The sequence below is a fragment of the Gymnogyps californianus genome, chromosome 1, assembly GCF_018139145.2.
Source record: "Gymnogyps californianus isolate 813 chromosome 1, ASM1813914v2, whole genome shotgun sequence".
NCBI classification, from domain to species: Eukaryota; Metazoa; Chordata; class Aves; order Accipitriformes; family Cathartidae; genus Gymnogyps; species Gymnogyps californianus.
In genome coordinates this window covers 95,312,492-95,340,158 of record NC_059471.1, presented here as the reverse complement: position 1 = coordinate 95,340,158, position 27,667 = coordinate 95,312,492, and the positions used below count along the sequence as shown (strand labels likewise).

Sequence of the window (27,667 nt, the reverse complement as noted above, 5' to 3'; positions counted from 1 at the left end):
TAATCCCAGTAGGCAGCTAAGCCCCACACAGCCTCTTGCTTACTCCCCCTCCAGTGGGCTGGGGGGGAGAATTGGTAGGGTGTAAAAGTGAGAAAACTCATGGTTTGAGATAAAGAGAGTTTAATGAGTTTAAAGAAAAGGGAAGGGGAAAAAAAGGGGGGGGGGGGGGGGGGGGAACAAAACCGAGAAAAACAAGTGATGCAAAAAAACCCAATTGCCTGCCCCCAGCTGACTGATGTTCAGCCAGTTCCTGAGAAATGGCAGCCCTGGCAAACTTCCTCCCCAGCTTTCATTGCTGAGCACAAGGTCATACAGTATGGGATATCCCTTTGGTCAGTTGGGGTCAGCTGTCCCAGCTGTGTCCTCTCCCAACTTCTTGCGCACCCTCAGCCTGCTCGCTGGTGGGGCAGTGTGAGAATAAGAAAATGCCTTGATGCTGTGCAAGCACTGTTCTGTGATAAATAAAACATTCCTGTGTTAACACTGTTTTCATCACAAACCCAAAACATAGCCCCATACGTGCTACTGTGAAGAAATTTAACTCTCTCCCAGCCAAAACCAGTACAGCTGTTTACTCAAACCAAGTGCACTTCTAATGTTTATGATTCAAGTTATAAACTTGTATCTGGCGAACAGTTTTGTTTCTTGGCTTGTGTTTGCCATTCATTTTAAGGAATGTATGTATGACAATGTAGCTATTAATGTATTTGTCAAGTCTAAAGGGTATAGAAGTGAGTAGCCAGCATGTATACTTTATATGCATTTTGTAACTAGTATTTATTCTAATGAAGAATATGCACTCCTTTTTACATAGTAAAAAAGAGGTGACATTTTGGTACACCAACTGAAATTTGAGGATGTGTTGTAGATTTGAATAAAGAAGGAAAATGAAGTTCATGCAGGTTATATAGAGATGTGTGTTGAGTTAGCCTTTACTTACAGCAAGAAGAATAAATAGAATTATTTTCTTGTTGAAATTCAGCTGAAGACTTGACATAGTTGGCCCTGATAGTACTTAGGAAGCACTGCTAAGATGAGAAGTAAGAGACGCTATTAAAGTGACTAATTATATGGTCATTTGACATGTCACAGTGTAACTTTCAGCAGACCTCCCAAGATGCTTCGGGACTGTTTGCTCTTCAGTAATACTGTTTTGCAGAGCCTGGCATTTTACCCTCAAAATTGGGAAAATTGATTGCAGAAAAAGATACGTAAGGATTAAATATTTTTTTTAAAAATAAAGATACCTGCTTTTGTTTTTTGGTCAGTAGTAATTGTTTCCTACATGACAGTGCTGTCTAGTTTCAGATCCCTTTCTGAGCCACTAGATACATCTGGCCTTTAACATCTTGAAGCACTGATTTACATAGTTGTGGAAATCCATAAGTATTTTCACTTGTCTGGTTGCTTTTTGGGGTGGTTTTTTTGTTCTAACTGCTACTCCCTTAATGTCACACTCTGACAAAGATCATGTAGCCATACCTGTTCCCCTCTTCTGTGCCATACCTGCTGTTATAGACTTGTGCTCCCTTTCAGATTTTCATTTCTGAGCTGAAGAGTTGATTTATTTAATGTAATCTGTATAGAATCTGTATCATATAAATTATACAATAGCACAATGATGTCTTCTCAGGTTTTTTCCTCCTAATTTTAACAGTCTGTTTGCTTTTTTATTGCTGTTGAGCAGAGAGTTGTATCTTGAACTTTTTTTATGTTTGACTACCCTGAATAATTGTGTGTTGTTTGAAAACTTTGTCATCTCCTTACTCATTCCAGATTGTAGTGTTAAACATGTTCATAAACGTATCTATTTGCAGATTCTTGGGGAATATCACGAAGAAAAAAGACTATGTATTTTTAAGCTTTCTTTCCAATTTTTAACTAGTTCTAAAACAAGAATTAGCATCTAACATCCTAGGGTTTCTTAGAGCCTTTAGTAAGTGACCTTGCTGAAGTCCAGGTACACCATATCACCTTTATCCCAGTGCTTCTCAGCTCTTCCAGAGAGCTCCTCTGTTAATGATTTTCTGGTACATGACTTCAAATCTATTCACTCTTCCCTAGGGTACCTTATACACCCAAGCTTGCCTGATTTTATTTGTCTTTATAGGTGCTATGGCTTTGCCTAATACAAACATTAGACTGTAGCTCCTGAAATCTCTTTAGAAGATTTGGGTCATATTTGCTGCTTGTGTACAGAGGCTGATTTAAGCAATAGATTATCCTGTATTGAAACGCTTTTGAAACAGTTTAATGTGTAGCATGTAGTCTTGGGAAAGTGTTACTCTTCGATATTTCTTCTAAAATGTTTTTTTCTGAAACCTTGTCTGCTGATATTGTGCATGGCTTCGTTGGTGCACCTTCTACAATCTGTACAGAATGGCTGTCATGTAGAACACATCTGATCAATGCAAATAGGTATGGGTGTTTAAGGCTTTCTTCTTGAAGAAAATACTAACTAGATTTCACTGTTAAAATTATTAAAAAGAAAAAAGCCCATGTAATACTATTCACATGATGGACCAGAATCTTGAACTTGTACTGCATGACTATTTTCCTGATGTCCTTTTATGTATTTAGTTGCTTACAAAATAATATTATAGTAATCAAGTAAACACTACATAATTTACAAAAGTACGCCTAGAACACTAAGGTGGTCTTTTTTTGTCCTGTGGAACACATTTCTCTTTGCCTTTGGCTTTAAAAGTCAACTTCATTTGTATCATTGAAGCCCTGTACTATTACTTGATCTTCTGAAGAGATCTGAGTCTATTTTTGCAGTTGTGCAGTGATGAATTGCAATCCTTGTAAATGAAAATTCTGGTTTAAGCAGAACACTTTCTTCAAAAGAATTTTAGAATTCAAATTTTGTTCAAGCTGCACCGTGTCATTCGTGTCCGTCCTGTCCCGTGTTCCCCACCCCACTCCCCTGGCCTGGTGATCAGTGTCATCAATCAATTACTCAAAGTAGCACAAGTATAGGCAAAGAAAGAATGATGAGATAATGTATATATCTTGCGAAATGATGGTTTATAAACTCCACTAGATTTACCAGAGTTGATGTAACTATGTAGAACTACTATACTGCATAGGAGAATTGCAGAGGACAAGGAACATGCTATTCCTCGCACTGTACAAACACAGAGGCAAGACAGTTCTTGCTTCAGCGTACATATAATAGGATGACAAGGTGATAGATAAAGATCGTGAAAAAATATAATGCAATTATTGTGAGAATCAATCAGAAATTATTGTACAAGTATCTTAATTGTATGCTGAAATGTTTAAGAAAAAATGCAGTTACTGTCATGCTTTTATGAAAATTACATGTTTGTAGGACACTCTGTCTTTAAGAAACACCACCCTTTTTTGTTTAAAAAAAAAAAAACAACCAACAAAACACTGGCTAGTCATTGTAATTTGTTTAACATGTTTATAGCCAGAACTAAATGAAGTAAAATCACATAAAAATTAAACCAAGTTTATATCTAGCAGAGGTGAAGTGTTATGTATATTTTGTTCAATAAGAGTTTTATGAGTAGCTTCTGTAAAACCAGAATATTGTGCAGAATTAGTAAAAATCCACAAGTTTTGACACAGATTTGGCATGAAAAGTCACATGATCCATCAGAGAAGTTACTGGTAGTCGAATTAAAACCAACCTCTTTACACCAGCTTACTTGAGCAATATTGCTTGTATGTGTTCAGGATAATAAATCCTTATTTTATGGAGCTTAACTTCTAGTTTCTAATTCGTTCACCTTTCTGGCCTGTCATGCCAGACATTTAAGTTGTTCTTGGTATAACTGCATCTTTCCTCGTCTTTGGGTCAAACAACCCCCACCTTCAGCCCCCTTTTTTTTTGAACAATGTTAGTTTGAATTTTTGTTTGTGCCTAAATACATAAACCTGTTTGGTTTTATTCTCAGAATATCTATCTATGTATCTATGGGACATTGCTGTTACATTGCCATTTACATAGCCTCAGCAATTATCAAGATTATTTTAATCACAAGAAAAGAGAAGGCCTGTGCCAGGGGGGAATTGTGCAGCTGAAACGCGTGGCTTTGGAAATCTGTAAATAGACCAGTGACTGAGCCTGAGTGAAGATCAGACCTGATGCATCAGGTGTTCGCGAGAGCTAATTTTTCTATTCTGCTCTTTATGCTCAGTTCTGTGAGTTTATTTTCCTTGCTGAACTACTTTGTGTAGCTGCAGTCACAAATTTGTCAGTTTGAAGGAAATCTTAGGTAACTGAAAATACCCGTATGTCATCTCTCCTTCATTAATTTCTAATTTTCCAAAAGCATTGCTTACTTTTCCTCAGGTGTTTGACCTTGACATTCATTAAAATGTTGAAAAGATAATAAGGGGCTTAGGAGGCTTGAATATTTTAATTTAGCTGTTTAATAAAACAAAGTGTATCTTCTGTAATTATAACTGAATTAATGGAAGTTGTATTCTTCACCTCACTTTTAAGCCACATATGTTGCAAAATTCTCAAATATTTTCTTCGAAAAAATACTTCTATAAATGTAGTTAAAATGCTGATCTCTTTGAAAGCTATTAAAACAGAGAAGTACATAAAATCTGTAATGGTTTATATAGCTCTTTCAAATAGAACACAATTTACTTTTTGCAAAATTCATCTATTATTTACATATACAGGTTGGTAATATTAATGTCTATAAACAAGATTCCTTATACAGGTTCAAACCACTCCGTGGAAATCTCCTTAAAGAGTTAGTGTTCTAGTTTAGTCCAGCTGAAGATGTCTGAGAACTTCCTATTTTGTTTTCTTGGATAAACAAGAGCAAAATACTTCTGAAAAGTAACTTCTCATTTTCACAAACGGAAGTAAGACTTCTCATTTTTTAACAGGAAGAAAGATGCAGGATTAGTAGCTGTATAGTATAGCATTTGGTACTCTTAAATTGATGTCCTGGAGTGCCAAAGAGAAACTAGTATCCATTCGTTTAAACAATCAAATCAGACTTCTTCTTTAATGAACTTGAGTGGGGAGTGGTAGTAGATAATCGCTCTTGTGTATATTGTCCAAGTTTTATTTCTGAAGTGCTTTCCAGAGTTAGGCCTGAATCTCCATGAAGTCTTCTGCAAATAAGTTGGAATACAGTCTTACGGACACTTCTGGACATTAGGAAATACATAACTGGGTCTAAGCAGCTGTTAAAAGATGAAAATATGAGCATCACCTCATTGCATTTGTGAATGATTTCCTTCCAATAACAAGATGGATTTTGTAACTGTGAAGTAATATAGACAAACCGGAACACATGGTAAGGAACAAAACAGATGGTGAAAATAATGAGTACAATGAAGGAATTCCTTGCTGTCTGGGTGTATTTTCCTGCATTGGGAAAATTTGCTCTTTTCCTTGAAATTTTCAGAAGGTTCTTGGCAATTTTAACATATGAAAGTATCAAAAGGAAAAAAACTATCCAAAAAATGATTACAATAATATAATTTAAAATTGCTTCTGTCTTTGCATTCTGTTTATTTCGGTAATGAAAGCACATAGTAGAATTGCTGTCCTTACTCTTAAAGAAAGATGGTGCAACTACTATTATAAATCCTATTAGTGCAAGTGCCCACACCATGCAACAAATATATATACTTCGTTCAGTAGTTAACATTTTAGGACGCTTCACAGACTTATTTATTTTTACATAACGATCTAGACTAATTAGTCCCAACAGTACTATGCTAATATACATGTTCATATAAAATAGAGTTCCTACAATCTTGCATAAAATCAGTCCAAACATCCAGGTGTTGTTGGTAACATGATAGAGTATTCGGAAGGGAAGACAGAAGATCAGCAGAAGGTCTGCAACAGCTACATTTAGCAAGTAAACTTGGATAGAATTCCTTTTCTGATGAATGCACAGGAAAGCAAACAGGGCTATAATATTTCCAGCCAATCCAACGATAAAAATAATAGAGTAAAAAATTATCAAAGCAAGTGACAATGAGTTGTCATCTAAGGGACAACTGGCATTGTTTTGAATTTCCGAGGCATTTATGGCTAGGTTAGTTTGGTTACTCCAGAAGACTTCCATGTGTGGAATAATGGTCAGTAAATCAGCTGAAGCTGCAGCCATCATTTGTGAGGATTTTTTAGCTGTTCTGTAGGGATGCAAAGAGAAATTTTCAGAATTAAATCGCCATTGAATCATTTTCACATGTTTGCTTTCTTTATTGTGTACAGTCTTATGTGATATAAACATAAAAGGCAATAACTAAAAAAGGTAAATGCACCAAAGTATTGCTGTAGCTGAGTAGAAGCAGGACTTTCAGCCGGATATCATGCTACAATGTAAGTCTAGAGTAATCGGTTCCCTGTTTTTCTTCACGTGAAGCAGGCAAGAACAGATGGTACAGAGTACCCACACGGATAACTATTTTTGTAATTACATCTTTATTACTGTCTTGTGTTGTTTTAAAAATCAACTATTATGTTTTGCTGCAAACTTTAGAAACTTAAATTTTTTGTTTTATCTATAAGTACAAATAATTTTTTTGAAGTTCAGATGTTAGAATTAGTCTTTCTAACACAGAAAACTTTAATTAAGATGCAAGAAAGCATAGCTAAGTGAAGTATTCTCAGTGTTGATACAAAGTACATAGAAACATATCAAAACAATTCTAAACTCATCAGTATTAATTTGAAATAAGTACCCAGGATCTCTAGCATGCAAATCACTAGTTTTCAATTAGAAAAACAATTATCAATTAATATTTATTTGGCTATGTAATCTGTTATAAGTAACACTATGAGTCAGTACTATTAAGTAGCTTGTTTTTAATAATTTATATCTTCATGTAAATTTAAGTATTTTTTCCTTTTCTTGACTGTTCACAAATCAATATTATGCAAAGAAACTAATATTAGCTGGAAAGAGCATTAATGCAGTAACAGATTGTTTTCACATCTTCCTTGTTTTCATTGTTTTCCTTGTTTTCATTTCAAAGTTTTTAATTTCACTAAGCTTATTTTGACCAGGAAGGTGCAATCTGGAAGATGTCAGCTTTGACCAAAGAAGGAAAACCAAAAAAGTGTGTGGTTAGGACAGCAGAATCACAATGAGCTGTTTAGAGAGATGGTTAAGACTGATTAGTAATGATACAACTTTTGTCCTCAATTTCTATGTCATAGCGATAAAAGATTCCATAAATAAGATTATTTAGAATTTTTTTTTAAAGGGGCAAGGTTTTTTCCCCTAATCCCACAAAAACTTCAGAATTGGTTTTGGTACTCTGAACTTAGTTGTCCAACAGCAGTAGCAAGAAAAAAACAACAAAACACTGCCATATACATAACTTTCAAGTAGTTTTTTGTTTGCTTGCTAGGTCTTAAAAATGCAAATATACATTTAAATGTGTGATATAGCTACAGCAGTGAAAATGGCAGCACTTTAGTTAAAATTCTTGGTAAGACCTAATGTACATACAGAATCTGAATTATTGAGAGGACAGTCTAAAATACTTTAACATCCTATGTTAGTTGACCTTACCATTGCATTAAATTTGTACAATATGTTAGCAGTTTCAGAAATATTTCTTTTTTCATATTTGCCATTTCATATTGTCAGAGCAAGAAGTAATTTTAAAAGTTTGATTAAAAAATGTGATGCTTTCAAATACATCTTGAAACCTATCTACTACTATAATTTCTTGTTTATGTTGCTTTTCTATAAGAATGCTTGACATCATGACTTGCATAAGTAGTGACAAGTTTCAGGTCAATGAGAGAGAGAAAAATCGATTACACTGCAGATACATTAGAAACATAACTTTTCGCTGTCATAAGTTTTGTCATCTGTAAGCAAGCAGGCATGCTTAAACCTAGGTATATTTAAGAAAGGGTTTGAAGGTCAGTAGTACCTTTGCAGTTAAGAGAAATTTTAATAGAAATTTGTTTTACTATAGCTTAAGTATAAAAGAAGCCACTTACCATTTATATATTAAGAACTTCTGCTGGTTTTCAAAACCGCTGGTGAAGACAGGGAGGAGTAACGTGCAAGTCCTCTTATTAGAAAGCTAAAGTACCAGCTTGTCTATGAAAGTGATGAGAATCAGCTGACACAGTACAATTAGCAACAAGGGGAAGTTTCACTAGTGTTGCAACTGGTTTTTTTTAAAGATATTTTTAACTAGCAAAACTCAGTTTATTGAAAAGATCAATTTTGCTGTTAAATTGGGCTTTTCTGGGAGAGGTTCTGTAATAAAATTTTCTCTGAATTTCACTCTGAATTGGAGATTTGGATTTTTTTCTTAGAAACTTTGTTTCTGGTGAGCAGTGTCAGTGGCTTCCTTTTTGGATGACAATTATGTTGGTACAGCCTGTCTTCTTTTTAATACTGTCATGGAAATAGTATCACTTTTTCAAATGTAGGGTAAAGGTAAATCAACACCACAGTGAAATGGTACATTTTGCTTATGTTGGTGCCATTCTCCCATCTACCTTCCTCATTGCCTGGGGTTAGAAATTTGAGGTTGATCTTTCTCACTCAAAATGACAGCGATGAGAGAATGTGAAAGTGCCCAAAGTGTGCAGCTTAACAATTTCAATAAGACAGAAGTGAAATACAATATGCAGAGATAATACCACCTGGTAATACTATTTTAAATAGGATGTAAGGGATTGAAAATTACATTTATAACTTGCAAATTTAAAAATGGATTCTAGAAGTCCTGATATAAGGTAGCCTAAATTTAATGATCATCTCAAGAACATTGTCTTGACTTAGTATTCTCCTTAGTATTTGAAATGAGAATTTCCATGTTAACTTTCTTAATGTATCATCTGTTTAGGAATCAAGCTTTTATTGCATTCTGCAGATTTCAGTTAGAATTGTAAACAGATTATGCATTCTTACTTGAAGGTGCTTGTTCTCATGCAATTGAAACTTTTAAAAAGAAAACGTGGGTGATTACAGATGATGACTTCACAGGCAGTCAGATTGAGCTTGTTGTAGCACCTTTGCAATATTTTGAGTTCCTAGTTTTGTAATTTAAGCGGTAATGTATTCTCAAGAAGCAGTATACAAATTTGAGATTCTTCCTGTTAAATAATATGGTTGACTGCAAAGGGAAGCTTTGAGTAAATGCAGGAAGTCGTTCTATATTAAATGCAGTAGTTTGGCTATTTGTATTAAATACTATATTGCATTCTAATAGATTTTGTCTGTGTGTTGCTTCCTCCTACACCAGTCAGTATCCATCCAAATTGTTGTATAACATTGTTCCATTTTTATACGTTACACCTCACTCTTATTAGTGGAAAGACTGTGGAAAATCAAAAGTATGGATGACTGTGCCTGGAATCCAGTTCAGAAACCTAAACAATTTCCCCCCTCACTGGAATATTTATTAGAAACATCAAAGGGATGTTCCTTTTCTTTCCTGCAGTTGGAAAGTGATCAGTCAATTCTGTGGTTAAGGCTCAAAATAGTGTTTTATGTTCTCTGTGTGAAGGATAAGATCCCACAAAGTGTATCATAGGCAGGATATTTCTGCTGGAGAATTGAAACAGGGTAAGGCTTAAGGGTGAAAGGTAAAAAGAAAAAGTAATACCAGGTAAGAAATTATAGGCGTTAACTTTTATCTCCATTTTATTATGATTTCACTTTGTGTTCCTTGCGAGTTCTGGTAAGTCCTGAAAGGATTTTGCTGTGCCTGGGACAACTGAAAGGGAAGCCAATGAAAAAAGAGGAGTCCCTGCCAAAAAAAATAATCTGAAATTAAGAAACTCTTTCAAAAAAACTCAAAAATTCTAGATTCTGTTTGCAAATTTATGAAGATAAGTTCTAAAATGCAAACTGTATTTCTCAAGTAATATAATAATTTGTCTGGGTTTTTGTCTTTTCAGCCACACTGTGTACTGCTTGCCTCAAAAGAGAATTCAGCCCCAGTAAAGCTTGGTGGCTTCGGGGTAGCAATTCAGTTAGGAGAGTCTGGGCTAGTTGCTGGAGGTAAGAAATTTTCCTTCGAAGTTATATAATGTTATGCATGTTGTACTGCAGAGTTCTGTTCTTCTGATACAGCCTGGCCTGCAAAACAAGAGCTCAAAAATAATCTTTCACTCAAGACTTTGTTAACATTATAAATGCACACAGTTAAGCTAAATTGCTAGTAGAATGTAACATTGTTGTGTGTACATATACTGAGTATTAAATCCCTCTAAATGTTACTGAACAGGAGCTTACACTGGTTTGATCAAAATAAAATTGAAAAAAAGCAAAGAATTTTCCACTTTAATACAATCTTTGGTGTAATTCTTCCATGCTTGACAAAGCAAATCAAATAAAAATGCTATCAGGATTGAAATGTATGTCAAAGCAATTGAGTAAGGACTTACTACAGCATCGTCAATGCTCCCCTATGTTTCTTAGGCAATTTCTGTCAGAATGCTATGCTGTTTAATAGCAAAATCTTACTAGTTTTCACATGTGACTCTTTTCTGTGTTTTAATATTTCGTTGTAATTATTGCATAAGACATCAATATCTTGATACGTATGTATATTTTTTGACTAAGTGTGTTTTGTTTTCTGTGGATTTTATTTCCTCTAGCTGCCTTCCATATTGTTCCAGACAATAGGGTTATGCTTTAATCAGCCTGCACAGATGAAGACCCAATCAATTTTCTGATGCTTTCATTGCCAGAGTAGGAGACCACAACAAAAGATTTTGTTAGTTTTAATATTTTTTCTTCAAAATGAGTAACTTCCTCTCAGTACCATGCTTCTTCAAAAACTCAGATTTCCTAATCTAATTACTTAAAGGTCTGCGTCAATTTGGCTTTTATATGCTCTTTAAAATAAAAAGCAAATCCAATATAAACATACCAACAGCTTCCATTCCCTTCCAGATATTGCTAATACCCTGGAAATATCCAAGTATCTTATTACCTAGAGACCTAGATACATCTTTTCAAAGAAAATACCCATTCAGTTAAGCTACTGTTGTTTCCCTAATAAAAAGGTCACTCCTTTCTTTACTTTTCCTGTGTTTCTCAAATTTTCTGTACCTCAGCCACTGCTTTTTTTAGTGATAGTTCCTACACTTTTGTTTATGATTCTCTCATCTTTCTTCTTTATATTCTCACTGAGCAACTTTATCCATTTCTTCTGTTTCAGCTGCTCTTCTGGAGGTAGTCAGATACAGTGTACTTTCTTTCAGACTACTAGCTGTCTCGCAAGAAACCTCAAGTTCAACTTGGAAAAAAAATCCTGCGTTTTTCCCCAAATTTGTCATGTCCTTCCTTTCCTGTTACCATTCACTGTTCTGCAGTCCCACTCATCGTTCATGTGCTCAGCCTCCATGCAGTTATCACTGCTGGTCTGGTCTTTTCTTTTCTATGTAAAAATGTTTTCATTCCTTTCTGGTTCTATTTGCAGTACTTATAGAAGCTTCTTTCTTAAACCTCATCAGTATAATATTTCTCTGTATCTGTATCTTTTGCCTCATCCATCTCAACTTCTGCCATATCAGTCTCCCTCCGTATTTTTTCCCCCTCTCTCTCAACTGTCATTTCCAATTTGTAGCCTTTTCGTATGCACTCGTTACTTTCATCTCCAAATTCCTCTCGCTTTCAGGGATACGCAGAGTAATTCCACTTCATTTATATACCATGGAAGGTCTCAGTTCTACTACTTGTTTCAAGCTTTCTCCTTAACAGACTCCTTATCTCTTTCTTCCCATCTTCCATTCCAGTCTTTATACCACAAACTACATCTGTTATCTGGCAATTCTTTTCCCTTCCAGAGTCCTACCTGAAGGCATATTACTAGACAGTCCCCTACACAGCACTTGCAAGATTTTATTTCTTCAACTTTGCAATATCACCCCATATGTGTTATATGAAAGTTAACAATACTGTTTGTTTGAACTGGGCTATAAATTTCTTGTAAAAAATTGTTTATCTACATATTTGTTTAAGCAGGTTATCCATATGCCCTATGGATAAGTTTTGTTTTGTAATAATAATAATAATAATAATAAATTACAGGCACTACTTATTTCTCAATTGTCTCCTAAATGAAATAGAAACTCTCCTTCTAGGGAAGTTTGAGCAGTACCTGTTCACTTTCAAATTTTTTTAAAAATTTTTAGTGAAAAACATTGATTCAGCTTAACATAGTCAATTATTTCCCTTTCAGCATGGCAATTCCTGTATTTGGTGGTTAACATATCAGAAAAGAAATTCTCTATTAAATAAAAGCTATTATGGCATTAAGGTTCTCTTACTGACCTAAAACACCCTGTGCTTCTAACCCATTTCAGTGCTCAGAACACCTTAAAATTTTTACAATACTGAAAGCACACTGCCTGATACTTACAGAAAGTGCAATACTTATTAATCTTTCTGTATCTAGGTAATGTGTATTACCACGATACCCTTGCAGAATATACTCATTACTAGTGTAAATCCCTATGTAGATGACCCTGGTGTTCAAGAACAGAAATCTTTTATCTTTATTTATTTTACGTTGCTTGGAGGAGTTTATCTTTTAAACCAGAAAAGGACAGCTTTCCTTTAGAAAAAGCATGTCAACATTGAAAGTAATGTAACTGTAGTAAAGTTCAGCTGATAGGACTCTTCCCTTAATCTTGCATAAAAACCCCAGCCATTATGCAAAAGCTCTTCAATATCTGTGATGATCACTGTCTTTTCTGGTAGTATTTTTCCTCCTAGAATAGGAGTTACTATATCTAAAACATTCAGGGGTTACCAATGTTCTAAAAATTTTTTCCTGCTTTCATGCATTTGCATTTATGCCATTTTGCTTACCTTTTTACATTGACACACCTGTGCCTGGCAAGCCCAGATTGTGTGTAGCCCCAGGAGAACACAAATAGAAGGGAATTTTCTCCCTCAATGTCTTTGAAACCTGCCTTCTAGGGTACAGCTTTTGCTTTGTTTGGGACTATGGATTTTTTTTAACTTAACAAAAGACATCTTTTTTCCAGTGTGCATAAGTTGTTTTGGGGGGAAAGGGGATTTTTGTAATAAAGTTAAACTAAGTCCCAGGTATTGAAAGTAGACCAGTCCCAATCTTTTGATGTCAGTCCAAAGATAGGCTTGTGTTGTTTAGGAGGATTATAACTACAGTGTTCTTTCGAGCAGATAGAGGGTTATTTAACAGAAGTGTAAGGGAGCTCATGATAGCAAGCTGTGACATCATACTAGAAGTCATTAATGAAAATGTCTGTGGAACAGATTTTAGGAACATGACTGTATTTTATCAGCTAACAACCCAGTCAAGTTTATTTTTAAGAGAGTTTAATTATTATTAAGTAAGTACCAAAGAAAATGACATAGCCATAACTCATTTTTCATAAGACCAGAAGGGAAAATGTAAGGAAATACTTTTTGTTCCACTATGTTTGCCCATGAGCTGCAATGCATGTGTCATCTTCTGAGTAACAGGAAATTGTTTTCATGAGCTACCAGTCTCTGAAGGTCTCTTCTTGCAGTTCTTATGATCAGAAGTGGAAAATTTTGCTAAGTGTATTCATCTGAAGCATTGAAGTAGGTACTTTAAGATGGAATTCTGGCAGTATACACTGTAGTTACAGATCATCATAATTTATAAGTGAATTCTTTTATGGAATAGGATGTAGACAGGAAACAGTCCATATTTGCATGGTTATGATGCAGCTGGAGTAGTGGAACCTCTGGGAAGTCAGTGATTTAATGGAGCAATCTCACATTATGATCTCTGTCTTCTTCCTTGGACAATTTTTCTTTCAGAATGTGGTATGAATTGTAACAATATTTTCTTAAATAAATGTGACATCAAATTTATCAGATATCAGATATCTTGGATGCTACATCTTGGTATTTTTAGCTAGTATATGGTATAAAAGTCTGAAGGAACAAAAGACATTGAGTCCACAAGTGCTATTTCCTTCACTTAATCTACTTATTTTCTCCTGGTTTCAACTAGTGCAAAATAAGATAACTGTATAGACCTGAATGATATGAGGTTCTATACTAACTGTCAAGTCTTACCTATGGATAGTTAACTGCTTTTCACTTTTTACCTTTAGCAGCAAAATGTCACAGGTACCATGATGCTAATCCAGTCCAGTATTGATTTTTATGTATTAGTTAGCTCCCCGAAGTTGCTTCAGAATCCTATAGCATGTTCAGGTATCCTAACACAACCATCATCATGTTGCTGGAAAACATCTTGTATGTTCTTAATAGAAGTACAGTGCATAAATATCAAGTGTTCTTGGTTCTTCACCAGCTAGCCTTTTAGACTTACTACAAAAACAGCAAAGGAAGGCATTACCATAAATTTCCCTGCAAATAAGACTATGGAATTGGGGGCAGGGGGTGGGGGTTGTGGAATCTTTTAAGTTTTGTTTTGTTCCCGTCAGTGTAAAAATGATCATAGAAGCATAGAATGATTTGGGTTGGAAGGGACCTTTAGTGGTCATCTAGTCCAACTCCCCCTGCAATGAGCAGGGACATCTTCAACTAGATCAGGTTTTTCAGAGCCCCATCCAACCTGACCTTGAATGTTTCCAGGGATGGGGCATCTACCACCTCTCTGTGCAACCTGTTCCAGTGTTTCACCAAACTGGATCTTCTTGGTGGTTTTATAAACCCCAGTTTAAAAATCATATTTTTGAAATGTTGGGTTTTTTACACTGCATAGACTCTTTTGCCTTTTTGTCATCAGTGTCTGAATGACATAGCAAATCTTTCTTTTGTTTTCCAAGGAGAGGTGAACGTTTGTAAGCTGAGGTCCTACACTAGTGTTCTTCTTTCACTTAAATGGTACTGTTTCTTACCTCTGCAAAGCAATAGCACTATTTCACTATTATTTTTTTTTCCCCTGAAAAATAAAAAAATGTGAGCCTCTTCAAAGCTTTGCCTCTGATAGACTTTGTTTTATTTAAAAGATACAACTGTGGTTTACTGTCTCTCAGAAATTCCACTTCACGTCTGCGTCAATTTGAGAGTGCTTACAGGAGGCTAATGTGTTGAAAAGTCAGTTTAGGTTTACTTCCTCCATCATAGTTTTATGGCTGAAAAAGCCATTGAATCAATTATTATAATTTGTCTGGTTAACATGTGATCTTTGCTTTGTTCGTTTTCTGGACACTAATATCCAGTTGTCCAGTTGTCTGCTGATGCATCTTTTAAAATACGTTTTCTTCAGACAATCTTCTGTGCTGAAGCTGAATTGCCTTTTTTTTCTTTTTTCTTTTTTTTTTTTTTTTTAATCTATTCATCTTCTCTGTACACCTGCTTTAAACATCTCTATTGTCTGGAGTAATGTGGAAAGGAATTAAAAGTAGTAAAGTATTGACCTATCTGATCTGTTGTGTGTGACTTCGATTCCTTCCACATTATTCTGGACATCCCACTCTTTTAGAAACTCCTTAATTTATGAACATATTTCTTATTACACTATTGTGAGAGGTCAGATGGTGATGTTTATTAGTACCTCACATTTTTTTCCTAAAAATTATTTGTTCCAGTTGTTTCCTTATACATCGTTCAGATACTACTGCTGTTGAAAGACTCTCCTTCTGATATCTTGGTCATCAGTCCCCTGCCTTAGGGATGACAAAATCTGATTGGGTCTCTGTATATACTCTTCTTCTTGTGGAAAGCATAGCCCTATTGTCTGGAATAATATGGAAAGAGTCATAGAAACTAAATTGTCAAAGGTAAGTCAAAATTTATCTTTAGTGCTTGTAAATGGTATCAGATTGACAACACCTGAAGATTGAAGCTCTCTGTTTATCCACAGGAAAAATCAGCAAAATTATCAATTTTATAAATTTCCAGACTACCAACATGCCTCAAAACTGGCTGATAAGAAAGCTTACCTCTAGAAATAAGATGTCTAATGCCTGTACCTATTCAGGCATTGAGTGCTTCCTAAGTCAGCAAACACTTTGATGTAGGCATTTATTTACAATGAATTGGATGGAGGCAAGTATCACATTGAATACATACCACTGCTGAGTCTTCATATAGTGATGATTTTCAGTTAATGCTACTCTAGAACAGATAAGAAGAACCTAGAAGCACATAGACAGAAAATTGATTCCAGTCTTCCATATGATTTCGTCTCACATGCAGATACAACTAAAAATCATGTGTGTGTACATGCATGCAATATTTATTTAAATAAAATGTTATTTTTTCATGGGCAGTCGTTCGAATATATCCATAAGTGTTCCTATATCCTGAAGAATAAAAGACCTGTGGAAGGCAGAAGTTATCTATTAAAGAGAGAAAAATGCCTTTGCTTACTGTTCTTTCTCACACTGCCTCCAAAAAGATGCAAAGCTTCTCCCAAAACACCAAAGAAAATTCAAAAGCTTCTAAAATATTTTAAAACGATTGAACTGTTGAGAACAATTTTAAAATATTACACTGGACATGTTTAGAAAGGAAATTTTCTATTAGATAATTTTCAGCAGAAGTAATACTTGGTCTAAAGAGCAGTGAGTATCCATGATTTTAGAAAACTTTGCTGTCTATAGATTTTGTTTATCCTGTTACTGATGTTCACCTTACAGTTCTTGTAGTCGCAACACAGGAAAAATCCCTATCTATGTAAGTTCATGTGCGCACTCCATTCATTTTGCTGAGCTAAGTGCAGCTCAGAATTGCAGCTCAGCTGTCCTTGCTCAGGTCAGTTTTTAGAATAACCTCGAAATCATCATTTGCTCCTTTGATGAACCCAATGAAGTGGTTAGTTGTCACGAGGATGACAGCTGCCGCAGAAATGACTTTAGCCTTATTAAGTTTCTAATACATACATACACATATATATGCACTTTTTTATCCTGTTTAACTGGACAGTTCAGTCTCAACCAATTAAATTTCTGTTTGTTCTGGGTTTGCTTTTTCACAGAGATGAAATTGTGATTTCCACCGCCCCCACCCCCCCCCACCCCCACCCCCCCGGTCTAAAGTATCAGGATCTTGTAATCTGCACTAAAAAGGTTACAAAACCAAATCATTCTGTAATTATTTTCACTGATTATAATCTAGCAGAGGTAAATGGCAGGATTTTATTAAGTTAGCCTAGCCTTCTTCATTTGTATTTATGGAGTTCTTATTTTAAATTTAAAAGTGAGTATTAAGGTTTAGTAGTAATGATTTTTCAGCATGCTATTAAGTAGTATCCATTTTTCATCTAGTTTATAACAGCAGTCTGTTGGGGTCTTAAAAAGCTGTGTAGAATGTTACCTATTACTGAACTAGTCTATTCCTTCTGCTCAACATCAAGCAGTTCATTAAAGTGGATTTTTATGGTATACTAGTTTTGAACCAGGGTGACACAGTTCTTCTGCCTGTAATCTAAGTTCTTTAACTTCCAAGGGAGGAGAAAGAAAATTTTGGATGATCAGAGAGGGACAGTGTTTTTTAACCATAACTTCTAAGTCTGTCAGTTTGTCTGTAAGAGCACTTGAGTTCTAAGTAAACATGCAGCCTCATATTCTGATGTGAGGTCACCAGATAAAGCGAAATAGGAACCTTGAAGTATCAAGAGGCTATAATTTGTCTGTTGTCACATAGAAAGTAGGAAATAAACCTCAAGAAGCTTGTTCTGTTAGAAAAAAATGTTTCTATGGGAAAAAATTATAATATGATGAAGGTCATTGATAATGAACAGAGTGCTGGCAGTGGATGGCTACTGCATAAGAAATGCTTGCATACTATGTTTTGTCTGCAATTTTGATAAGCGTACTGTTGCAAGTTATGTTTGCTACTTGTTGATATTCAGTAGTTTTGTAAGTATTTTTGTATTTCCTTGCCGTGTGCTCAGGAAGTGAAGTAGAGGGGGAAAGGAAATCTGAAATTGTTGTCCACCATCAAGACCCTGCTTTGCAAAATTTAGGGAACCTGATTAATACTCAGTTTCAGGAAACTATTCTGTTCTGCGTATATTTATGAATGCGTGTAAATAATGAAGGATTTTTCTTGCTTTCAATTTCTGCAAAGTAATTTTAATTTGAAACATTATTTGCTGAAGGGGAGAAGGAAGCAAAAAAATAGGCACTTTTGATACTGTCTTGACACTGTAGATTACTTATTTTATACAGCCCATGATTAAATCAGATAAGATGACATTTCAAAACTAAAAATGAAAGAAAGAAGCTGTATCTTTGGAGGAAGATTCATCTTATTTTCCCCCGTTTAATCAGTATTCTGTATGTTAATACCAGCATAACCACGTGTGGTGGGTTGACCTTGGCTAAGGGCCAGACTCCCACCAGCTGCTCACTCACTCCCTCTCCTCAACAGATCAGGGGGAGAAAATAGGATGAAAAAGCTCATGGGTCAAGGTAAATCCATGTGAACTGCTTACCAGTTACCATCACAGGTAAAACAGACTTGACTTGGGGAAAACCAGTTTAATTTATTGCCAATTCAAATAGATTTGGGTAGTGGGAAACAAAGGCAAAAATGAAGACACCACTTCCTCTCCTCCCCTTCCCAGGCTCAACTTTACTCCCTCACTCCTGACTCCCTTACCCCCCAACCCCGAGTGGCGCAGGGGGATGGGGAATGGGGGGTTGCGGTCAGTCCATAACAGCCCCTCTGTGCCGTGCCTTTCTCCTCACACTTTTCCCCTGCTTCTGCTTGGGTCCTCCCACAGGCTGCAGTCCTTCAGGACAAGCCTGCTCCTGCGTGGGTCCTCCACAGGCCGCAGTTCCTTCAGGGAATATCCACCTGCTCCAGCATGGGGTCCTCCATGGGCTGCAGGGTGGATACCTGCTCTGGTGTGGGGTCCTCCAGGGGTTGCAGGGGCGTACCTGCTCCACCGTGGCCTCTCCACGGGCTGCAGGGGAATCTCTGCTGCGGCACCTGGAGCACCGCTTCTGCTTCCTCCTGGTCTCACCTCAGTGCTCGCAGGCTGTTCCTCACACTTTTTCCCATACTCCTCACTGCCAGGCAACGTTTTTCCCTTTCTTACACACACTTTCCCTGAGGCACCACCATCTTGGCTGCTGGGCTCAGCTGTGCCCTGCAGTGAGTTCACTGGAACTGGCCGTGTCCAGCATGGGGCAGCCCCAGCCTCTCCTCACAGAGACCACCCCTGCAGTCCCCCCACTGCCAGCACCTTGACACCTAGACACCTATACCCAATAATGCTATTGTATTGCTTATGTAGCATGTGTTGCTGCTAAATACGCTATTTTACACCCCAGGAGAAAATGTAGGATGGGTAATTGTTTGCAAGGACACATTTTCGTCAGAACAAGATGTTCTGTAGGTCAGCCTTCACTGTACTGCAAATGCCCAGCAGAATTAAATGCACTGGCAAAAAAAACCCAAAACAAAACAAAAAGCAAACCCCAAACCTTTAGGTCTACTTCTCACAGCACATAGTCATTTTTTTACCATGTTCATGTCTGCAATTGTTTACTTAAAACACAAAGAAGGTCCCAACCTGAGAGGAGTGGCACACAATTAATGGAAATACACATTAAATCAACTTAGATATCATTTGATACATAGGATTCTTAGTTTCATTAGCTACATGATCCAGACGACTGTATATCTCCCTGAAGTTTAATGCCTCTTTTAAACAGCTTTGTTTGTCCTTATGATATCTTGTCTTCTAGTGATTTCTGCTGTTTGTCTTTTGAATAATCACTTTTCTCTAGACTTCCCAGATTTCATAACAGCAATTAGAAGGCCTGGTAGGAAGGCAGAATCTTCAGAGTATATATGATTTCCCATTCATATTGATAAAAAAGATTTAAACGAGCTTTATTACCACGAATGTTTTTTTCAATGTGTAAGAAAGGTTACGCCTGCTCCAAAATTGCAAATGGGTACCTCTGCACCCAAATGCCAGGAAGTTTGTCACTGAGATAAACAAGACTTGGGTAAGCCAGGCTGCTCTGCGGTCTTGCCTGATGTCTTCTGTACTAAAGATTTCCGGACTGTGGTATGCATACCACTAATGTCACATGAGCAGTCTAAGTAATACACAAATACTGTTTGAACAGGCAGGTGTTGCTGCTTATGTACATGCATAGCCTGATACAGAGCGGGAAATGTTGATGTTTTTGCTGTCACAAATTATGGCATCTTAGGGGGAAAAAAGTTAGGAAACCCTCATAGATACAGATTTGTAGGCACATGAAAAAAAAGGGGGGGGGGGCAAAAAACCCAGAGTTCTCAGCAACTTGTGCATACTGGATATATATACTTTCCATTTTCCTTCCCTTCCCCGTCACCACGCATCTAAAAGAGAGAGACTTTGGGTCATCTAAGGAGATAATTCTTTACCTCATATTTGTGATCTTGAAGATTTGGCTTTGAGGTTACATCATAAGCCTATAAATTGTGTATAACCAACAAGAAGAATTAGTAATCTTTCCCCATGTCCATCTCTGTCTTTCTCTGTCCAGAGTAAATATCCTTCCTCTTCCCCCAGAGATATGAGGGATGAGCTGGACTTGTAGCATCTTGCTGTTTTACTCTTTTTTTTAGCCTGGGAAGGAACTGCCCCTTTGCTATCATGTCAGCCTAGACTGCATGGACTTTTTAAGATGCCAGCCTAGCTTATTGGTGAGGTAACGTTCCTTTGTCACAGGCAGATTCCTAACATTTGTTTGGCAGAGGGATTGCCTCATAAAGTGGGAATGCAAAGGTTTAACACAAAGCCGGGTGAAGAAGTTTGACAATGCTGGTGTTTCTCCTTAAGAATAGTATGGTGAAAAAGCTACCGTCTTTCTGTCAATGTTTTAATCCTTGTAGATGCAAAAAGGAGTGAGTGGGGACTAGTTAACAGAGCATGGTCAGATCGTATTCCTGCATTAGGTGGTATAAACAAAGGATGGTCTTTACTGAGTAAGCTACTGCCAGATAGTCTCCTAGGTGTTTGTTACCAGTGCTGTGACATAGCTAACGCACATTCAAGTGGTGTGCAAGATAGGCTAGTCTAGCAAGAGTCTCTTTACAAGACAAGACTGAATTAAATACATGCTGTGCGAACACACCTCAGATTCTCTAGGCTGCATTGTAAACTCTCCTAGCCAGCCCAAAGGTGGTGCAAGCCTTGAATGGAGCATCTGAAGTCCACTGTAGTATCAGTGAGCGAGAATAATTTATGAAGGTGGTAGAAGTGGTAACAGTTTGCTACAGTTGTGGGTTTTTTCTTCTGTTGGTACTTGGTGGAACCAGGGTAGTCCAAAGACTACAGTGTTTGTAAGTGTGAAGTGTTGATGCCCTGAGCATTCAAAGCTTAATTCTTGCAAATCCTTTGCAGTGGAAATAAACCTCTTTACAATGGGAAACATTTATAGGGAGAGGTAAAATGTTTGTTGCTTTTATTTGGCTTAACGTGTTACGTAGAAATTGAATGAAGTCATTCTAATCAGTTTATCGACTCAAAAGATTAGTTAGTACTAAATATGTTTTGTTTCCATGGGTGTACATTCATTACCAATCCAGAATCAGTACTGTCCCAGAACCATTACTGTGTAGCACTCATTGAAAGCACTCTGTGAAACAAATTAGCATTGTCTTTTTATCCATGGTAAGATATTGCCTACTTCAAATAAATGAACAACACATTTGCTAGCATTTTGCATTCCTGTAGGCAGTTTCAGTAGACTGGCTACTGTTTGGGCAGAGCATCTAGACCAAACTATGCTCTTGCCAATTAGAGGCAGCTTTTTCAAGTAAGCAGTGTAGACTAGAACTCTACGTGCTCTCTGGATAAATAATTCCTGTTTCAAAGGTTGTCCAAATTGATATTTTTACTTTTATATGGCATGTTTCACTGAAGAATATTAGTGCTCTTATATAGGTGTTGTTTCACAGTCTGCAGGGTAGGATAGAATATTCCTCAATTTATAAAAGTATAAATCAAGCAAAAGGTAAACTACTGATTTGTCTTACTGGTTATATTTAATAAATAGTAAACTTAAGGAAAAAAGGACTGTGTTAAAAGCTTAACTCATGAACAAAACTTATTAAAACTGTTTTAGCTTAATGCAGTGCTATTCTTCATTTCCATGTTTGATACACATCATTTTGACTCAATTTTGGTTTTATTTCCATTTAGGACGTGTAGGAACACCTCATTTTATGGCCCCAGAAGTGGTAAAAAGGGAACCTTACGGGAAGCCTGTAGATGTTTGGGGTTGTGGTGTGATCCTTTTTATCCTGCTAAGCGGTTGTTTGCCTTTTTATGGAACCAAGGAAAGATTATTTGAAGGCATTATTAAAGGAAAATACAAGGTAAATGACAGTATATCTGAATCCTTTTCCAGTGGGATGAGCTCTGCTGGTAAAATTTCTGGAAGTTGATTTTTGTATTTAGGCTGATTTAAATTTGAAGCTTATAGAAATGTCTCTGTGTTACACAGAAAGAGAGATGATTTTCTCTCTCCAGTCTACCTTGTTCCTGCTGTGTTTTGTATCTGTTAGGAATTAGAATACTAAATATTTACTCAGATGAAATAATAAATGAGTGCAACAACTAGCCCCTAATTATCCGTTGAGATCAGTAGGATTACATAAGGTTTAGCTGTGAAGTATAACATACTGTATGTTACCTTAGGTTTATAGATCATTTAAACTTTTTAATCAACTGAAAGAACTATCATGAAGGCTGGTCATCATATTGCCTTGCTTTAAAACAAAATGCATGTTACTGTAAAAATGTAGTTATGCATTTTTCTTTTTAGTACAGTATGTAGCAAAGTGCAGCTGATGATTCAAAAGGAGCCACTTGCAACTGAAAGCAAATTGGTGTACATGCAAGATAAGCGTGTTTCGCAACATAAATGTCCTAGAGCCATTACGAAGACAAATTGAAAGCTTCGACTTCGCTATTTTTGCGGTTTTGTCTAAGATTGGTTTTGCTCTACTTTGCAACCAAGGTCATGCATGAGCTGTATATTAGTGAATTAAGAGTGGAAACTCCTAAAACTGTCTGATAGTCTGCAATATGGTTTAGGAAGTATTTTATTTTATGAACTTAACAGTAGTCTGCTAAAATGTAAGTGACAGCAGTGGTACCGCACTTGGTCAGGAGCACATTTTTCATTCTTTAAATTTTGTATTCCTAGAAACAGCGGGATTTCTTCATGGCACTAGATTTGGGATTGCATAGACTGGTAGACAGTTCCAGTTTCACTTTATGGAAGATTTCTTTATGGAATCTCTTAAGCAGCTAAAACCTTCTGGAAGCATACAAGTTAACTTTTCTTTGTTTAAAAAAAAGTCATGGCTAGCACATTGTGTCTTCTCAGTTCCTTTTCTGTTCCTGTTTCCACAATAATATGTTTATTCAGTGGAAATACTATAAGGATTTCAAAACAGTCTTGCTGCAAATTTGCAATTACCTTCATTCCATTAGAGCTGAAAAAGAAATGACAAATCACAACTATAAATGTGCATTTCATAGCCAGATAATGTTCCTGAGTGCTCCGATTTAAAGCAATCGTTTTTCGTAAAGACTGATTTTAAATAAAATGGACCTCTTTAAATGAGCAGATTATAACATTGAAAAGCATCTGGTTATAATTTTGAATTTTCATTTAGTACCTTGTAAAATTAGCAGTGTATCATCTAAATAAAACTTAAGTTCTTCATAAACTAAAGAAATACTAGAAATAGCTTAAGGATATTTATCACAGAAAGAACTTTCTTACTTTAGTATGATTTTATCGGGTGTCCATCATCTTGACTAGTCGGATGCAAACCTGCATATGCACAAGATGAAAATATATTCTAAATTGTCCTTCACATTGTTGTCTCCTAAAGATACAGTTCTGCTCTAAAAAGTGTTGCAATTGCTTATATGGTTGATCACATGTCAGTGTGCTTTCCTACCTGAGTGGCTGAAGATGCTTAACTGTTGTAAAGTTGAAAGGAATTTATTGGGAAGAGCCATAGTCCATGATACCTGTGGGACAGGACCAGAGTAGTTCACAACAGGCATTAGCTTACTCCCTTCTTACTCGGCATCACTGGCATAAAATTGTGGGTTGATATAGATAGACTGTCATGCCATTCCTTATATTGATTTCAGGAGTAGGTTTAATTTCTAAATTTATCATATGCATAGTTAACTGTCAGACAAAGCCTAATTGTTTTTTCTTTTTCTAGTGAAGGGTCACTTTTATCTGAACGAAATGTAGCATAGGTAGAAAATTATACTGTAATTATAACATAATACCAAGGATATGTCAGCTTTTATATGATAGTGCTCACTGTTTTCAATTTTTTATGCCATTTCAATAGCAACTAATGTACAATTTTGTAAGTTATTAAAAAAACTTAGAAACTTCCTTTTACATTTATTATAATAAAATGTTTACAAGTACCAACCACTGTTAAATCTCTGCAATTACTTTACATAAAAAGTAGGTTCTTTTCTATATTCTTATTACTAATTTAATTTCTTTTTTCTTGCTTGTAATCAGATGAATCCTAGGCAATGGAGCCATATTTCTGAAAGTGCCAAAGATCTGGTACGCCGCATGCTTATGCTGGATCCAGCAGAAAGGATAACAGTATATGAAGCACTGAATCATCCCTGGTTAAAGGTAGTAAAAGCAGCTGTTTACATACCAGTTTCCTCTTCAAGGGAGAAAAAGATTTATTTCTTTATTTCTTTGAACTTTTCAAAGTAGACATGACATTGTACAAAATGTGTGATAATATGTTTTAAATGGTTTGTAAGATTAGAGCCTGATATTTTGATAATTGCCAGGCTTGAACTCTTGCTTAACAGCAAGAGCAAACTCACTTAGGCATCTTTGGCAACATCAGAGTATAGGGAGTAGGGCTACGTAGAATAAAGCTTGAAGAAGGTATTCATGTGTCTTTCTGTGGCTCTCAAACTCCAGAGGAGTAATTTCTGATGTCTTCTTTGCTCAGTCATATCTAGATCTTTTTCTTGTTATGCATGTAGCCATGCAGTTCATTGCAGTACATTATTCTGCTTAACTGTGGTGCTTTCTTACCTTAGATTCCTGAAATATCCCACCAGAGTGAAGGAAGTATGTAGTGGTGTGTTGCTCAAAGGCTGCTGTAACTACATAAAATTATATGGGATCTTGCAATCAAATTATTTTTCAGTGGTGGCAGAATTTACAACACAGTTTGAGCCAGTGGAATAGTAGTTGCTGGACACTGAATATTAACAACAGGAGCAGGAGAATATACACCTAGCTTCTCAGCAGTCCCATTAATAGGCTGTGCTAAACATTGGAGTTGGAGAATGATGGGTGTGTTGCAGATGTAAAAGGTGGCAAGTACTGGTTCAGAGCAATGTATTTTCTTTGGCAGAAACTGATTAATTAACTATTTTTCTTTGTTATCCCCTATTTCTTTTCTATAGTGTGGGCCCAGGGTAGAGAGAGTCCTAATATCATTAACTTAAACAGGACACTTACTTGTAAAGGGTGCTATTCTGATGTCTGCTCCTGGACTGTTTATATGTTCTACGTTAGACAAATATTGACACACAAAAAAACCCACAAAAAAAGAAACTGGGAAGCACAGGCTCATATGTTCTTCTCCCTCCAAGTAAATGGTCTAACTACTAGTGAATGGAGTCATTCTTCCACTTCTCTGCTCTCTTTCTGGCTCTGACTCTTGTATTCCAAGCTGCAGAATGGTCTGGCTTATAAAAGGAGGGCAGGAGTGTGCGCCTTTCGGGAATAACAGTGGTTAAGGCACATTTCTGAATACTGGGAGACTATGGGTTCAAACCTTTCCACTCGAAAGGAGACGAAGTTCTGTCTGTTCATCTGGGGCATACATAGTGCATCAAATATTTCAAAGAGCATAGGAATGGACACCCAAATGATCATACTCCAGTGACTGAGTCTGTGGTAAACACAGGTGATCTGGTTTTACCTGCTTGTAATTTGACTTTTTCCTCACTTTGTGAGCTTACCCACATTTAGATGCCAAAGCAAGGGTTTTGTTGAGGGTCATTTTGGCATACAACTTTGCCATTTTTGTTGTTTGAGCAACTAAGCTGGTTAGGCTTTTTAAAAAGATAATTCTGTAATGCGAATGCGCAAGTTCTGCCTATATAGCATAGCACTTTTGATGTCTGTGGTCTCTTTCTGATCTTGCCAATACTTGTTGAAAGAAAAGCAAGGAGAGAAGATTTAGTCTGAGACAACTTTGTTTCTAAGCTTAGGCCAGCATTCTGTCAGTCAGTCCTCTCTTATTTTTGCCTACAATAAACTGCCTTCCCTGCTGACTCAGAATTTTCTTCTAAACCATTTACAGATAGCAGCCAAATACAGCATGAGAGAGAGACATCATTAGTGTCACAGAGAGACTGAATTACTTCTGCCAGTGATTTCACTCTGATTCAGGAGATGCATGTGATAAACATTTACATTAAATTAATAAGTGTATGTAGCTTCTGTGATGATTGGGTCAGGGGAAGAAAGTAGTCAGCTGCTGCAAGTTCTACCCCCACTGTCCACTGTTCATTGGCAAATTTTTCATCTGCATCTACAATGGAGAATTCTTCCTGTAAGCTAGCACCTAGTGTCACCAGCCATCGAGCTGGCACTTCCTGCTCTGTTGGACACATACCCCATCTCCCAAGCTTACCTGAATTATCAAGCACTCCTTAAAAGAGTGCTTGAACGCATTGCTTCACTGAGATTTGTGAATCCCAAGAGCAGAACTACTTTGTGCTTGCCAGCTTCAAAGTTCAATGCTAGCCACAGGCTGACTAACAACACAACAGTAAAACAAAAGGCTATGGTCTTACTACAAAGTGGGAAACAAAATTACAGAAAGAAAATATCCCTGGCCCAAGTTAAGAATTCTTTCAGAATATTTTAATCCCTCTCAGTTTCTTGAAGTTTTTCTTAAGTTGCAACAAATCCTCATTCTTCTTAGGATACTTATTAGCTGATACATTTCTTGTCTAGTTTCTTAATGTCGAGAGAATATTAACAGCTTGTATTTAATGTTTCTTTTGTTTTGTTTTTTGTGGGTTTTTTTAAGGAGAGAGATCGCTATGCATACAAGATTCATCTTCCAGAAACAGTAGAACAATTGAGAAAATTCAATGCAAGACGAAAACTAAAGGTAAAATGATTGTAGTGTTAAAACAGTGTAATTACATAGCTTGAATTTTGTGTAATACTTTATTCATTTTAAAAGTGCTAAGAGAAATCTATGCTCTGAAGTTGGCAATAAAATAAAAAGTTGAAACAAGCCTTCACAGTTGTTTATTGCAATGATGTCTTGTTAAGGGTGTTGGTCCTTTCTTTCTTAGTGCATAGTTTTCAAACTAAATTTCAGCACAAATTGTCTGGTATCAACCAAGGTGTGTATGAGGTCTTCATCTTAAATTAATTCAGTAATTCTGTGTAATATGAATTATTGGACAGGAGAGAATAGTACAATGCCTTCTGTTATTGTTGTGTTATGTTTATAATAAAAGGAACATAATAATGTTTTAATGTCTTTTCAAGAAGAGCAAAGATGTATTCTTCAGTTTATCCCCTTTATGTTTAACTATGCACAAGATTATTTCTCAGCCGTATTGAAAAGAATGTTAACATTTTAGCTCAAAAGAACATGGTTTCCCATTAGTTCCTGTCTTGGAAAGTTTAGCTGAAACATTTTTAAATTCACTGAAAGGTTGA

General features: G+C 36.3%; 2 protein-coding genes across 8 annotated transcripts in view; one reads left to right on the top strand and one right to left on the bottom strand.

Moving 5' to 3' along the window:
• The window catches only part of CASK (calcium/calmodulin dependent serine protein kinase), a 228,485-nt gene that overhangs the window by 120,199 nt on the left and 80,619 nt on the right, over positions 1–27,667 (top strand). For all 7 annotated transcript variants that reach the window (XM_050915214.1, XM_050915213.1, XM_050915211.1 and 4 more), the window contains exons 6-9: positions 9,893–9,995; positions 22,093–22,268; positions 24,461–24,583; positions 27,021–27,104. In XM_050915214.1, coding sequence (XP_050771171.1) covers positions 9,893–9,995; positions 22,093–22,268; positions 24,461–24,583; positions 27,021–27,104 — 486 coding nt within the window. The remainder of the gene's footprint in view (positions 1–9,892; positions 9,996–22,092; positions 22,269–24,460; positions 24,584–27,020; positions 27,105–27,667) is intronic.
• GPR34 (G protein-coupled receptor 34) lies at positions 4,891–6,125 on the bottom strand. Its single transcript, XM_050915220.1, has one exon. It carries the CDS (start codon positions 6,123–6,125, stop codon positions 4,977–4,979), a length of 1,149 nt encoding a protein of 382 aa, XP_050771177.1. The 3' UTR covers positions 4,891–4,976.